This window comes from Globicephala melas, chromosome 3 (genome assembly GCF_963455315.2).
Source record: "Globicephala melas chromosome 3, mGloMel1.2, whole genome shotgun sequence".
In the NCBI taxonomy this organism is placed as follows: Eukaryota; Metazoa; Chordata; class Mammalia; order Artiodactyla; family Delphinidae; genus Globicephala; species Globicephala melas.
Window position 1 is genome coordinate 12,039,206 of NC_083316.1, and position 14,354 is coordinate 12,053,559.

The following is a 14,354-nucleotide window of genomic DNA, read 5'->3' on the forward strand; positions in this document are numbered from 1 at the left end:
TGGGTTAAAAGAGGTGCCTGGACATTGTACCAGGAGCAAAGATTTGCAGTGTCAGGGCTAGCAGACTTGAACCCTGAAGATTCAGGAAAAAACCACTCGCCCTTCCCAGTGCCGTTACATGGTTTTCTATCCGAGTGTTCTAAGGCAGTGTGTTTAAGCTATTTTATTTTATATTAAGCAGAGGACCCTATTATTTTAAATTAAATCTTACACAGAGCCGTGGTGTGTGAAAGCGGGGCGCTCTGATTGAAGCAGGGGCAGCGGCATCTGCCGGTGGGCCCTGAGGCGTCCGTGAACTACCCACCAGGAAGGAGGATCTGATTTGCAGCAAAGAAGTCTGTAGGTTTACCTTCTACAGCAGTGGCCTAGAGTGTCCTGTGATTCTGTCTTGATAGAATCAACTAACCTACAAAATAAACTGATGGGAGAAGTTGGAACCCTGGGCTTACGTGATGCACAGGTGACCGGAGTCCCCTGTAAAAGCCAGTGGAGGCATTGATGTCCACAGAGTCCTCAGTTCCTACTGAGATAAGCACCTATTCTGTTCTTTTTCTAGAAGGCTTAAGACCAAGTTCTTAAAACAAGGTTTTGACAGCAAGTAGGGATTTCATTGAACTTGCCGTTGGTTCAGAATTCCTGGGTTTCTCAGTGCCTGACACGGGCTGGACTTTCCCACGAGAGACCTTCGTCCCGAGGGGGCTGGAGGAGTCTGCCTTTGCACGATGTCTCCACAGCCCACTCGCTGTCCTGACCTCCGTCATTTGGAGACGGCCGCTGTCAGAGCAGAGAGCCCAGTGTCGGGGTTTGCTTCAGCGGGCAAGTCTGAGTCCCAGCCTTCGGTCTTTTCTCACTTGCTTTCACAGAATTCATGGTGTTGAATGTTGTTTCCAGGACAGAAGTGAGTAGGTTTAAAAAGATTGGTTTCCTACATTGATTTCATTTTCAGAATCCTTCTAATAGGAGTAATTCGCTCTTTCTCAACCTCCTTTTTGACTTCACTAAATAAGCAGCCCTAGAACTTACAATGCTTAGAGTAGCAGGACTGGAGAACAAAAACAATGTCTCGGTTGATTTTGTTCGGAGCTCAGTGTATTACGTTCAGAAAATATTTCTCTCCAGTAGTAATAATGAGGAATAAGGTAAATGACATGTTCAGTCATTTGGTCCCTAATAGCCTCTTCCCCTGAGGCCCACCCACCCCCCATAGTCATTCAGTGAAGAAAATAAAGTTTGAACTTGGAAACATTTCATTAGAGTAATCCCAATTATTTTCTTTTAAAAAAGTAGTAATTGAGGTGACTGGGTTATCTTAATAGTTACACAAGACTTCCACCTGAAGGAAAGGTCCAAAGTAATCGTGGCTCCTGCCGAGGGGACCAATTCACAGACTCGCCAAGGCTGAGCATCGCCGCCCCAGCTGGAGGTCCACCAAGCCCCCAAACTCACAGTCTTACCAGATGTCCTCTCATGGATCTGGTCTGGGTTTACCTGAGTTTAAAAGTTTATTTAAAAAACAGTTTATTTGAGTGAAATTGCCAGAGAAAAATAAATGTAAAAAGTTCTGTCCTTTGGAAGGGGTGTTAAGATTTTTCTGGTGTTTGGCCCAAGAAGAAAGGGTAGCTTTGCGTCTTGGGTGGTTTATGTATAAATGGGTGGTGGGGGGAGTCTGGAAACGCCCCCTGCATCTGGGAAGGGGCTCCTGGCTCTCCAGCCCCCGGCTCTGAGATGGAGCTGCCTGGTACCAGGTTGTGCCTCTGGCCCACAGAGAACCGTGTTCTAGTGCCCCCGGGCTCCCTGTCCCCCGACACTGGGGGCTGGTAGCTGCGGGGCGCCGACTGGGATTCACAGGGGGTTTGCCCCAAAGATGAGGCTCTGCCCTGGAGTTAGGAAGAGGCAACTCGTTCTACTTCGAATCTATTATAGCAGAACAGGCTTATGTGAACTTGGATTTGAGTCTGTACAACTCCTGTAGAAAAATAAGGCATTATCCTAGGAACTGTTGCTTTTAAGACAACACATTGGGCTTCCCTGGTGGCGCAGTGGTTGAGAGTCCGCCTGCCGATTCAGGGGACACGGTTCGTGCCCCGGTCCGGGAAGATCCCACATGCCGCGGAGCGGCTGGGCCCGTGAGCCATGGCCGCTGAGCCTGCGTGTCCCGTGCCTGTGCTCTGCAACGGGAGAGGCCTGCATACTGCAAAAAAAAAAAAAGACAACACATTAGGTACCCAGTGAGAGAGAAGGGATACATCACTAGCAACAGTATAGGTTTGCGGAAATTAATCATTTTACACTGGGGATCTACTGGGGTATTAGAATTATTAAAGAACTGCCTCTTAAATATTTTATCTGTGAAGGTAGCTCACCAGTTTCTGTTCACCTCATCTCATACCTTAGGCACCGAACTTCATTCCGTAGCTCAGAAATCCCGCCAGGGCCCCTTCTGCAGGTGCCGCCTTGCCTGTGCTCCCGGGTGAAGCTGTGATAGCAGCCCCTCACTCAGCCGCTCTCAGCCTACCTGACGTGCTCATGACTCTTAACCATCTCGCGTAGTGACGTGCCAAAACTGCTTTCTTAAGTGGACGTGGCATGTATTTAATACCCCTCATTGAGTCCATAGGTCCTTAATAGGAAGTACACAAAAAGGATTAAATGTCTTCCTAAGACCGTAGAATGGCAATGGGTTGTCTTCTTCCATTCTTGTGTTCTGTGTTTGGGAGGAAAATAAGCAGCGTGTGACACTTAATATGGAGGGGCCATACCCACGAGGCCTTATACAAAAGAAGGCCCATGTTTGCGACCACACATGTCTGTTCTCTGCTTTGGGGAGGTTTTTCTCCTTTTATGTACTTCTCTGGTAGAACATTTCAGGGTCAGTAGATGATTCAGGAGAATACATTTAAGAAATTGCATCCTTTATGGAGTCAGTTTGTAAAATGCACTGTTACTCTGAACTAGGCTTAAACAGAAAGCCCTGTTATCTCTGATGGCAGTAACTTTTCATATGTCCCAAGGTTCTTTCCACCCTACATATTTCAAGTTTAAATAGCCTCTGATGACATGGGCAGATAGATCTGGCAAGGGAAATTACTTAACCGTATTCTGCCTGTTTGACTTAATTTATGATGTCTGTTATGAGTTAGTTGTTATCATGGAGTTTGGTTCCATTTCAGAAACCGGGTGGGGGGATGTTTTCGGCTTGGCCTCTTGGAGAACTCTTGGGGAGAAGTTGTCTGCCCAGTGCTGTAGTAACTCTCAGATGAGGCACAGGGTTTTAGAAGAGTCAGGTAAGGAGGGGCCTGGAGACACCCTCTCTCCAGGGACACTGTTAGCAGATACAGACCACAGGGCCCCCGAGCACCTTTCCTTCTTTGCAAACGTCGGTTTTAAAAGCTGCCATCTCTTTGTTCCAGATGTCAGTGTAGCACTGATTCTTGCCCTTATTAATGGTGCTTGCACTGATAAAGCGATCTCATGAAAATATAATGTGGGTTCCAAAGAAATCAGATGCTTGCCAGATTCTTATCTCATTTGTCCTGAGCTTGTCTCCCTGATGTTGGGAGGGGACGCCTCCAGGTCACTGCGGGGACGAGGGAGGCCAGGTGACCCTCGCAGGGCCACCCGGCATAGAGAGCGGAAGCCAGAAACGGAATGTGGATCTAATTACCTGGCGGGGTCTAGACCCTGTTACTTCACACTAGAGCTGAGGAGGAGCTAAATATTTCGGCGTATTAAAGAAGCATTTTTAGTATTTTTTCCTTCTGTGTGCATTATTAGTCCGTGGTTTGCTTCATATAACAAAAATTTATATTATAAGGAAAATAGAAAATATGCAAATCAGATATAGGCTACTACTATAGAACAACCCATCTTGAGGTCAGGATGAAAAAAATAACCAAGGCCAGACAGGGCAGGCTGTGGAAAAGCGGCCCGAGGCAGCAGGGGGCCAGGTGTGAGCCTTCTCTAGGTCTGAAGCCGAGCTGTGCTATTTGTAATGAACGAGAAATTCAGTTGAGACTTGATACTTGGCACGAATTTTGCCCCTAAGCTTGTGATGTGAGTATATGAACTCACACATTTTAAAAAAATAAATGGTTTCAGTTACTTTTCATGAAGTATATATAGCACTGTGTTGGGGATATGAAATTTATGTAGTTTAAAAAGTCAGTAAACCTCTGTGAAGTGACAGTCTGCACCATAGGAACTTGGATGGATTTGCATAAATTGCAGCGCTGAGGCAGTGTATAAAGTCATTAATGCCAGTACGTTTTAAGATGAGGCTGGCTTCAAGTTTTGGAGGAAGGAAGCCTGCATTCAGCCTGCTTAGGAAGTGCCTCGTGCTTGCACTCAGCCCCGTCCCTCACGTACCTGGCACTGTGTGCCGCCCGCCTAAGCTCACGCTCTCCCCGCTGCCTGCAGTTGCCAGAATCAGGAGGGAGCCTTGGCTCGAGGCGCTGCCCAGCCTGCTGCCCTTGCCGCGGTGTCCCAGAGCCTCGTGTAGGTTTGCCCGCGTGGGCATGAAGTTGAGTCGCTTCGTTCAGAAGCCTTTCTGGGCACAGCACATAGTTTTAATCCCGGGATGTCAGTTAAGGGTCCCGACTCCGCCCAGAGGGTAACGGAGTCGAGTAGGCAAAGTATTTAGCGTCCAACAGCAAATGGTTAAGAACAAGCAGGTGCTCCCCAGCCAGGCCTCTGAGCTCTGCTTCTCAGCAGCCTCTCTGTGCCTCAGTTTCCTCATCTGTAACAGGGGACAGTACGACTCCCCCCTCTAGGGCTGTGAGCATTAAAAACGTGCGTTTGGAACAGTGCCTTACACGCCCTGAGCACTGCCTAGATGTCGACGGTCACTGTGTCTTCGTTTCAAAAATTGCCTCCTTCTCCCTCGTTACTGGCTGTTGCAGACCCGCTGCACATCGGCCTCTTAGTGAGCACTCCTGCCTGCAGTGCATTTAGAAGCTAATTGTGTTCCTTAGGAGCTAGAAGCTGTGCTAAGGGTAAGTTGCTCAGACTCAGTTCCTGAACTTGCATGTCTTGGTGGCTCAGCAGCTGAATACTGATCACGTGTTGAACGGGCAGCCTCTGAAGAAGCGGGAGACTCTTGCTTGAAACGTTTTCCCAGCCGCTCCCCTGTAATCCTACCGCATCAGCCGTAGGATGAGTCCGTGCTCTTCACGAGGTTGGTTCGTGCCTTCCCACGTGCAAGGGCATCGAGCCCTGTGCAGCCCAGGACAGGTGCCGTTCCACAGGAACAAGCAGAGAAAGCCCTCCCCGCTGGCATCCTGGCGAGGGTGGCCCCTGGCATTGGTTCCCTCTATCTTTCTAAGTGACTGTGGCTTTTTGTAATTTTTAACAAGTTTCTGAAGTGCTCTCATAAAGCCACAGAACGAATGCAGCCTTTGCTAACTTTACTCAATCAGAAAAACAAAATTTTCCCCATGCTGGAGCAGAGAGCCTCAGTTCTAAGAAAAGGCAGAGTTTTCAAAACTACAACTTCAGGTATAACTGTTAACAAAAGTGCTTCTAAAAATAGTGGTGCATCGGGAAGTGCTTTTCAATGTAGATTTTACAGTACTGGTCAAAGTCACTGCTGACAATGGCGGCCCAGCTTTGATTCAGACTCGAGGCTGGTGGTTTATCCTGGTTGTTCTTCCTCTGGGTGAGGGACCCAGTCGGCTGGTTACCTGGCTGTCATACCTTCGCTTGTCAGGGGGGAAAAAAGAGGCCTTTCAAATGAACTTTTCTGGATAGGTGCTGCTCACCCAGGAAACACAGCAAACAGGCTCCTTTGGGCTCAGTTTTCCCGAGAGGGGTCTTGCTTTCCAGGGCCTGTGATTGAAAGTAGTACAGGTGGGGTCCAGCTGTCTGCTTCCCGAGCCCCATTCGTGTTTCTGCTTTTCAGCCAACGAAGCTTTTCGTTCATGCCCCGCGGCTCAGCCCTCGGCGCCTCTCGTTCTAAAATGTTCAGAGTGAGGGCAAGTGTGGCATTGGTCCAGGCCAGCTGCCGCTGAGCCTGGAGGCCTGGTACCTGGGAGCTGTCTTCTCTCTGATCTGCTTGGCTTTTTACACTTAAGGTTTGCCTTTTCAAATGTATCTTTTAAATTTAGCTTCTTGACATCTGACTTTCCACTGCACCTCATGTGTGTCCCAGTCAAGGAAGGCTTCCAAGGGTTATTTGCATGTCAGAACCAGCGTGTGATCACATCAGCAAAGAGTAAAGGATTAACCTCCCTGAATGTTATACTCAGTATTTCTTTTCTGGGTAAAAATGTTGGGTAGGTTAAGCTGCTGCTTTTGAAAACGTTTTTTCTCACAGGCTTTCTTTTTCTTTTCTTTTTTTCTGTTTCCTTTTGTTTCGTTCTTTTCTTCTTTTTCTTGGGGGAGGGGTGGCAAGAAACAACATTTTTGCCAGCTTAACCATTTTTCAGTTCTGACAGATTTCTTTTTGCACCCCAATCTGTGAGAGATTCACAGTGGTCCTCTTGGAAACCCAGCAGCAGATTTTGTGACGGCTTCTCCTGTGAACTTGGCCTTGAGTTTGGGGTAAGCAAGGGGCCTGATGGTCCCGTGGTTAGGACGGCCACTGAGAAGCCCAAGCCTCCGGCCTCCGCGAAGTTGCCCAGGGAGAAGCTGGGGTAATGCGTTTCCTTGGGGAATTGTTCTGACTGCCGGTGGTGGCCTTTCTCTTGTAACCACGGAGCTGGTAATTCACGGAGCTGTACTTTCTAGTCCCCTTTAAGCGAGGAGCCACTCTTTGGTCTGCGCTGTGTGAAGCCTACACAAAACCGCAAGGCCCTTCTAGTGCCTGCACCGTGCTGGGCTGTAGGATGTGACTGTGGGTTGGTACACTCTATTCCATAGGAGGAGGTGGCTTTTAGTAGACCGCTTCCCCCTCTCCTTCTGAAGCGCTCTCAGAAAGTTGGCCAGACACCCACCCGCAACTGATCTTAGCTTCTCGAAGCAGATGCATTCACAGGGAGGACTACACCATCCGTGTGTCAGTTGTAAAGAGCCCCTGTTCCTCTGGCGGAACCCGCCCCAGAAGTCACCTGCGAGCCAGTCATTCACATCAGGTGTTCGCTGTTGTCTCTCGAGAGCTATATGTTCTCGTAAAGTAGACATGCCTCGTTGCAGAGCTCCGGGGGGGGGGGAACGCCAGGGCCCGAGCGATAGGTGAGAAGCACCCAGCCACGGCTCCGCTTCAGTTACTGTCTTTAACTGGGTTCAGGCAAAGCGAAACAGTATACCGTGGTTCCTCCAGAAAATGTAAAAAGGAAAGTCCTGTGTGACGGTGTTTGAAGGTTCACGTGCCCGCGACCAGGTGAGTATTTCATTCTTTTGGGTGAAACACAGCAACTTATTCATTTTCAGTCATTGAGAGAACTCAGGCAAGGGGGCCCTGGTTTGGTTCTGCGCATCGTCCGTGCACCAGCATCCCTGGAGTTCCCCCCGGCAGCCCTTTCGTGGCTGGTCCTGGAGGAGGCATTTCATTATAGTATCCACGGTCCTTGCTCCAGTTAAGGCCATTTTACTGTCATGCTTTTTAGTCACCACATTTAATTTTTTTAAGGTGAAAAGCAGAAAGATTGGGAAAAGAATATCTTCTGATGAGAATGTCACAAGGGTTAATGTGAGTCATGGAAATTGAGATTTTCATAAATTGCAATCCTCAACCAAATGCTTGTGGTAAGGAGCCCGTGATACAAGTCCATAAAATACAGAGATGTGACAAAGATAATGTGAAAACTTTCACAGAATGTGGTTGGAAAGGAAAAGTGAATTTTTAAACTAGATCAATGGAATGGTAACACTTTCAACATAGTGAAGAAATTGTGTCACTAGGGGTAGAAATGTCACTGACAATAAATAAGGATAACCCAACCTTTTTCTAGTTAGGAGATCAGTTCTACATAAAAGGCTGTAATGACTTGCATTGATACTCGAAAATAGTTATTTTAAGTCTTTTATACCAAAAAAAAAGTCTTTTTAATTAACAAGCCTGGTCTTAAAGACAAGCTTTGGAATAAGTTTAAAATATTCAAATGCGAACATGAGGCAGAAATCCATGGGTTGTCTCCTCTCTGGACTAGAAAACGCCCATTTAATCCTCCCCTTATAGATTTGTGCAGGAGATTCTTATGGGAAAAGTCAGTTTATTCTTAGGGGCAGAGCCAAGAAGATATGGTTTTCTTAATGATAATCTAGCACTGTTTGAAGACATTCTTCTGGTACTAGATTTTGTTACTAACTCTCTAAAGGCTTTGAGAAAGAATTTTGACTCAGTATGCGATTCTTTGTCAGAACAGGCTTGATTTTCATTTCTCAGACTCTGTCAAGTGCACAGATGTTTCCAATAGTTCTGATTACTCTGTGAGGGGCTGGAGACTCAGCGCCAGAAAGAAAGTCTAGCTTCATTCCTCTTGGCAGCCGCGTTCTCCCTTCCCACCCTTCCCCCACCCCCAGAACACACCACGTGGCTTTGAGCAGTCTGAAGAGTTCCTACAGTGGGAGAAGGAGACCAGCACAGGCCGGTGATGAGGGAACACGTCTGAAATGGAGCTTCCCAGGGCCGGGGGTGGTGACACGCGGGGACCACGTGCACGAGCGGGCCCAGCAGACGGGCGGCTCGGGCCGAGGGAAGGCTCCATAGGGAGTGCAGGCCGGGCTCCCCACGGGGCTTGTTCACGGGTCACATTTTCCCTGGGATGGGAAACATTCCTCCTTTTCGTTACAGGGATTAACCACTTCCATAACGTGAGGTTTTATGAGGAAAATTCTTCTCCGGGCTGGGCCTCTGCTGTTGACCTTTTAACATTAGCATCTTCGAGTGTTCACAGAAAAATGTGTGAGATTCAGCAGAGTTTTTCCAAAGAGAAGTTTGTAAAATTTAGAAGGGGGTTAGTCACTTGGGGAAAATGTCCTTTATGGCCCAGCAGAGACAATTCCTTTTGTCGATATTTGTTTTATTTTGGAAGAGTTTTGTTTTGTTTTGCTTTCTGTGGTTGTCAAGTGGACATGTGTTTCTTATTCTAAATATCTGAACTTTCTCTGGAAAGACAGGAGGGCAGTGGAGAGCATGGAGCGTGACAGAGGGCCGGCAGGCAGCCGAGGACGCTGCAGGGCCGCGAGCCCGGGTAGGAGTCAGTTCTCTGCCGGGGGTGGGGCTGGGTGGCCTCTCTGGAACAGGATGTTTCCCGGCAGCAGGCCTGGCCGCCCCTTCCTCCTGCACATCGCAGCTCAGCCCGGCGACCGTCTTCTCTTCTTCTGTGGTCTCTGTGCTGATGCCCAAAGGGGGGACAGGAAACACACAGGCAGAGTTCACTCCCGAAGTCACAGAGGAAGAGCCCATGTTTTGTTTTGGTTTTCAGACAGCTCATTTTTACAGCAAACCTATCTTACCTTTTTCACTTCAGCAAATGTGTGACCACTTGCTGGGTACAAAGCCTGCTGCTAGCTTCCTCTTACAAGCTGTGCGCCGGCCCTTGGCACCTGGGGCCTCACACACTGGGCATGGAAAGGTCGCAGAAGAATGACACAAACCTGCTTTCTGGTGCGGAGGACAGACACACACACACACACACACACACACACACACACAACCCAAAGCCTGGCTCGTGTCAGACTTGAGACGTAATTTGTTTAAGGACAGAGTGCTAAGGACGGTAGACACAGGAGCAGCTTCTCAGAGGGATTTGACGGGGGCTGAGACGAGAGCAGCTGGGGAGGTGAGGGCTCCAAGCAGAAGGGCTCACGGACACAGGGCATGCAGGACCCACCTCAGAAGGAGGACGTGGCCGCTCTGGGCTGTGAAGCACGGGAGAAGCACGAAGCCTGCCCGGGGAGGCGGGCTAGGACCCGGTGACGGGAACGTTGGCGTCTTATACTAGGGAATGTGTGCCTAAGGTTCTTGAACAGGAGGATGGCATGTGTGAGCATTTTAGGAAGGGAACTGTGGCAACAGTGTGCAGGTGGTTTGGAAGGAAAGCCTGGATGGGGCAGGGCACTCAGGGGACCAGTGCAGAAATCCAGATGAAGTGATTGGTGTGGGCGTGCTGACGAAGGGAGAAGTCAGAAACACGTTCTAGAATCCGACTGACCGTGTTTCAGGGGTGCAGAGGAGTGCGGTTGACTGTGATACTGTTACCCAAAAGGCAACGCTGGAAGAGAAACAGATGTGAGGGCGAGTAATGAGTCACGTCCCAGACTCACTGCTTTGAAGGGATGGGGAAGCAGCAGGCCCGGATGCCTGCTCGGAAGTGCCCAGCACGGAGGCTACGGCGTGCAGCCTGAGCCTGGGGCTGCCCAGATCGGAGGGCCAGAGGGGGTGGGCCAAGGACGGGGAGCTGGTCACGAGCTCACTATCGCCCCTCCTACAGGGGGGCGATAGTGAGCATACCTGTGAACTGTCCCCAAGGAGCGTTCGGTCGAAGGGAAGATGCACAGCAGCGGTCGTGAGAAGGCCCTGCACCTGTTTTCCAAGCAGAGATCATGGAGTCGGTGCTCTTTACAGAGTTCCTGGGTGTGCTTCAAAGGGCCCAAGACTTAGAAGAGTTCGGACAGAAAATGGGAGTGAGCTGAGAGGAGGGAAGGAGGGAAAGGCCCTTCAGGCCAAAAGCCACGTGGCACGTGAGGGGTCAGCCGGTGTCCACGCAGCATGTGGAGGGACGTGTTGAGGCCTGGGGCCGGGAGGGAGCCCGGGCGGAGCTGGGGTGGGGGGCAGCAGTGTGGGGCAGGGAAGCTTGCGCTAGGGAGTATCCTGGGGGCTGGCGAGGGCTCTCGAAGGGTTTTGGAGAGAGAAGGGCGTGCTCCGCCCGTACTTCCGGATGCTGCGCTCCCTGCTCTGCGGCTCTCCTCCCGATCCGGGGGGCACAGGCACTGCCCCGGCTGCACCGCTCTCGCCAGGCCGGAACCGACCTCCAACTTTATCACCGTATTTCGCAACAATCCCCGCAAAGGCCTACAAGCAGAGTTCTTACTAGTTTGCCCTAAGTTTAAAAATGAGTGCAGTTGACCTTTAAACGAGTGCAGTGCCCTGGTCCACTCATATGTGCATTGTTTTTCAATAAGTACATATATGTGCTGTAAATGTATTTTCCCTTCCTCATGATTTCCTTAATAATATTTTTTTCTAGCATACTTTATTGTCAGAATACAGTGCATAAAACTTACGACATACAAAATACGTGTTAGTCAACGGTTCATGTCATTGGTAAGGCTTCTGGTCAACGGTAGGCTACCAGTCGTTATGTTTGGAGGGATTCGAAAGTTAGACGCAGATTTTTGACCGTGCAGGGGGGTCGGCGCCCCTAACCCCGACGTTGTTCAAGGGTCACCGGTATGTGGCACTCTTTGAGAAGGGACATATGTCTCAGGCACAAAAGTAGTTGGACACTCTCATGGAAAACCGTCAGATTCTGACAGTGTAACACACAGAAAATCATTATTATACATTAGAATGTGAAAAAGTAAATGTTCGAGTGTTTCGAAAGGGACGTAAATTAAGGGACAGGGAAACGGGAGAGCCCTCGTTCGGCTGGTGCCCGGTGCTCTGACCCAGCTGTGGAATGGGAGCCGAGCTCCCGGCCCAGGCGCCAGCCTCGCCCGCTGAGGGCCGGTGGCTTGGGCTCGCTGACCTGTCCCCTCCCTCCCCAGCTGTCCGGCGGCTGTGAGCTGACGGTGGTGATCCACGACTTCACGGCCTGTAACAGCACCGAGCTGACCATCCGCCGTGGCCAGACCGTGGAAGTCTTGGAGCGGCCCCACGACAAGCCTGACTGGTGTCTGGTGCGGACCACCGACCGGTCCCCCGCGGTGGAAGGCCTGGTCCCCTGCGGCTCCCTGTGCATCGCCCACTCCAGAAGTAGCATGGAAATGGAGGGCATCTTCAACCACAAAGGTAGGAGTTCGCGGGCGTGGATGGCAATGACGGTCCTACTGGAAATGACACCGGTGCTTCTGTCCCTGCTCCCTGCAGCCTCATAATAGGTACGATCCCTCTTGGTCACTCGTGCCCCAGTCCGTTATCCCTGTGTCTCCGGGCCTTCTTAATCCATCTGGAGCTGAGATGGAGTAAGGATTTCACCTGTCACTCAGAAATAATGAAGCATCGCCTCATTTCCCAAGGCCGTGTAATAAGATAGCCGGTTAGCGAAGGACAAGGGGGCTGTTGTTGGGGGCCAGTGCCATCCATAAATGGAGGAGACAGAGAAGACGCTGTTCTCCTCCAGGTGGTGTTGGAAACAGGTAGGGGAGGTGGGACCAGACTCAGCATCTTCCTAATCAGGTTTTCACATTGTGGATTCTTTATTTTGTTAGTGTTCAGTGCTAGACAGTCAAGCATGCAGGTTCTGAGAGTTTGTCTTTATAGCTTGATAAAGTGTCTTGGGGCATCCCAGACTCCCCAGGTTCCCTGCCTGGAGAGGGAACGCAGCTGGACCCCCCGGTGGGGAGGCTGGCCAAGTCAGGCAGGGCTCAGTGTCAGGGGTCTGCAGCTGTGACAAGAGAGGTGGCTTTTGAAAAAAATGCTTTTCAACTGAAATAACAGGGTATTTGAACAAAACGGCATTTGGCACTGGGGACTCCTTTAGAGGCAGGCAACTGTAGCAAGGCCGCTTTTCCACGTGTGTCTGGATGGGTCAGTAACGAGCTCCCCGCGGGAGTATGAGCGTCTGTTTATCCTGAATGTCCAACATGGTTGCTGCTGGACTGATGTGGCTTGAAACGGGACCTGTCTGAATCGAGCTGGTCTGCAGGTGCAAAATACACACTGGATTGCAAGACTTACCATGAAAAAAGAATGTGTAATTATTTTATAGTCATTGCAAACTGGTACTATAACATACTTTATAGGGTGGGTTAAATAAAATGTATGATTAAAATTAATTTCACCTGTTTCTCTTTACCACTTAAATGATGGCTACTAGAAAAATTTAAATTACATACGCAGCTTGCACTGTGTCTGTTGGACGGTGCTGGTTTAATCTCTCATCTTACTGAGGAGCTAACTTGAGCCTTTAAGACCTTTTCAGAAACACTGAGCTACATAGCTTCTAGAAAAATGCAGAATGGGTAGAGTTTATACGCTTCAAACCGCATTAGGTCAGTCTTCGTTTTTCTGCCATGCTGGCAGATGGCCGATTCTTCCAGATCTGGGGGTCAGCGGTTGGTTTACCCTTCCTGAGAGAACTCCATTATACTCTGCATATTCCAGTTCTTTTAATTTTGGAACATTCCAGTTGCTCCCTCCGTTGGTCAGCTGTGCCCTCTTTTTTTTTTTTTTTTTTTTTTTTGCGGTACGCGGGCCTCTCACTGTTGTGGCCTCTCCCGTTGCGGAGCACAGGCTCCGGACGCGCCGGCTCAGTGGCCATGGCTCACGGCCCCAGCCGCTCCGCGGCATGTGGGATCTTCCCGGACCGGGGCACGAACCCGCGTCCCCTGCATCGGCAGGCGGACTCTCAACCACTGCGCCACCAGGGAAGCCCCTGTGCCCTCTTTACATTCGTCCTGACGCGTCCTGCAGACCATCCTCTGGATGCTGAGGGGTTAGTCATGGCGCTGAGCTAAGTGAAGCTGCACAGGAAATAGCCAGTGACTCGCCCCCTGGGGAATTACAGGCCCGACCATGTTCCGGATCCCTCGGGGCCTAAATGTGACTGTATCATCACCTCAGTAAGCAGCTGGAAGAATTAGGCGGTGGTGTCTCCAGGGATCCAAAGAGAAAGGCAGGGAATTTCCCAATTTTGCCCCGAAGCTGAGGCATCTGCTTGCAATTACGGGGAAGCTGCCCCTGAGTGCCAGCAGCCCTGGACCTGCCCGGCTGTGGTACCAAGTTCTGAGTTCAGATAGCGGCTGGTGCTGGGCTACCCGTTGGCCCATCGCCTGGGTGTTCCCAGAGTTGCATAATGTAGTTAAGTCCTTGAGTCTGAGTTGAAAAGGAAGTACAACGTTTTTTTCAAGTTCGTCTATTATATGCAGAGGAGCCCCGGTGCACTTAAGCTACAAATAACGTTTGTTCTGAAAGATTTCTTTTCACATGTACCTTTCCTGTGGTGTGTTCTCTACTTCCTGGTGTCCGCCATTGCAGGCTAGCCCAGCAGAAAGAACCGTGTGTTTATCACACTTGCCTTTGTCCTGAAAACTTCCCACAGAGGTTGGGTTTGTGCTTGTCTTCTGGCTTGACTACCATTCACAGCCTCTTCTCTCTGACGTTCTGTGACTTTCCGGCACCTGAGACGTCACTCTTCACGAACCCTCTGCGTACTGAGAAGGTGTCTCTTCGCTGAGTAGAACCTGTTGTGAACTAACAGTCAGTTCACAGATTGGGGCTCGGAGCCTTAGGCACTGTTTTCCTCCTTTTCCGA

General features: G+C 50.0%; 1 protein-coding gene across 10 annotated transcripts in view; it reads left to right on the forward strand.

Moving 5' to 3' along the window:
- The window catches only part of TRIO (trio Rho guanine nucleotide exchange factor), a 371,525-nt gene that overhangs the window by 281,466 nt on the left and 75,705 nt on the right, over positions 1 to 14,354 (forward strand). For all 10 annotated transcript variants that reach the window (XM_030856581.2, XM_060295665.1, XM_030856580.2 and 7 more), the window contains one exon: positions 11,647 to 11,890. In XM_030856581.2, the coding sequence (XP_030712441.2) occupies positions 11,647 to 11,890 (244 nt within the window). The remainder of the gene's footprint in view (positions 1 to 11,646; positions 11,891 to 14,354) is intronic.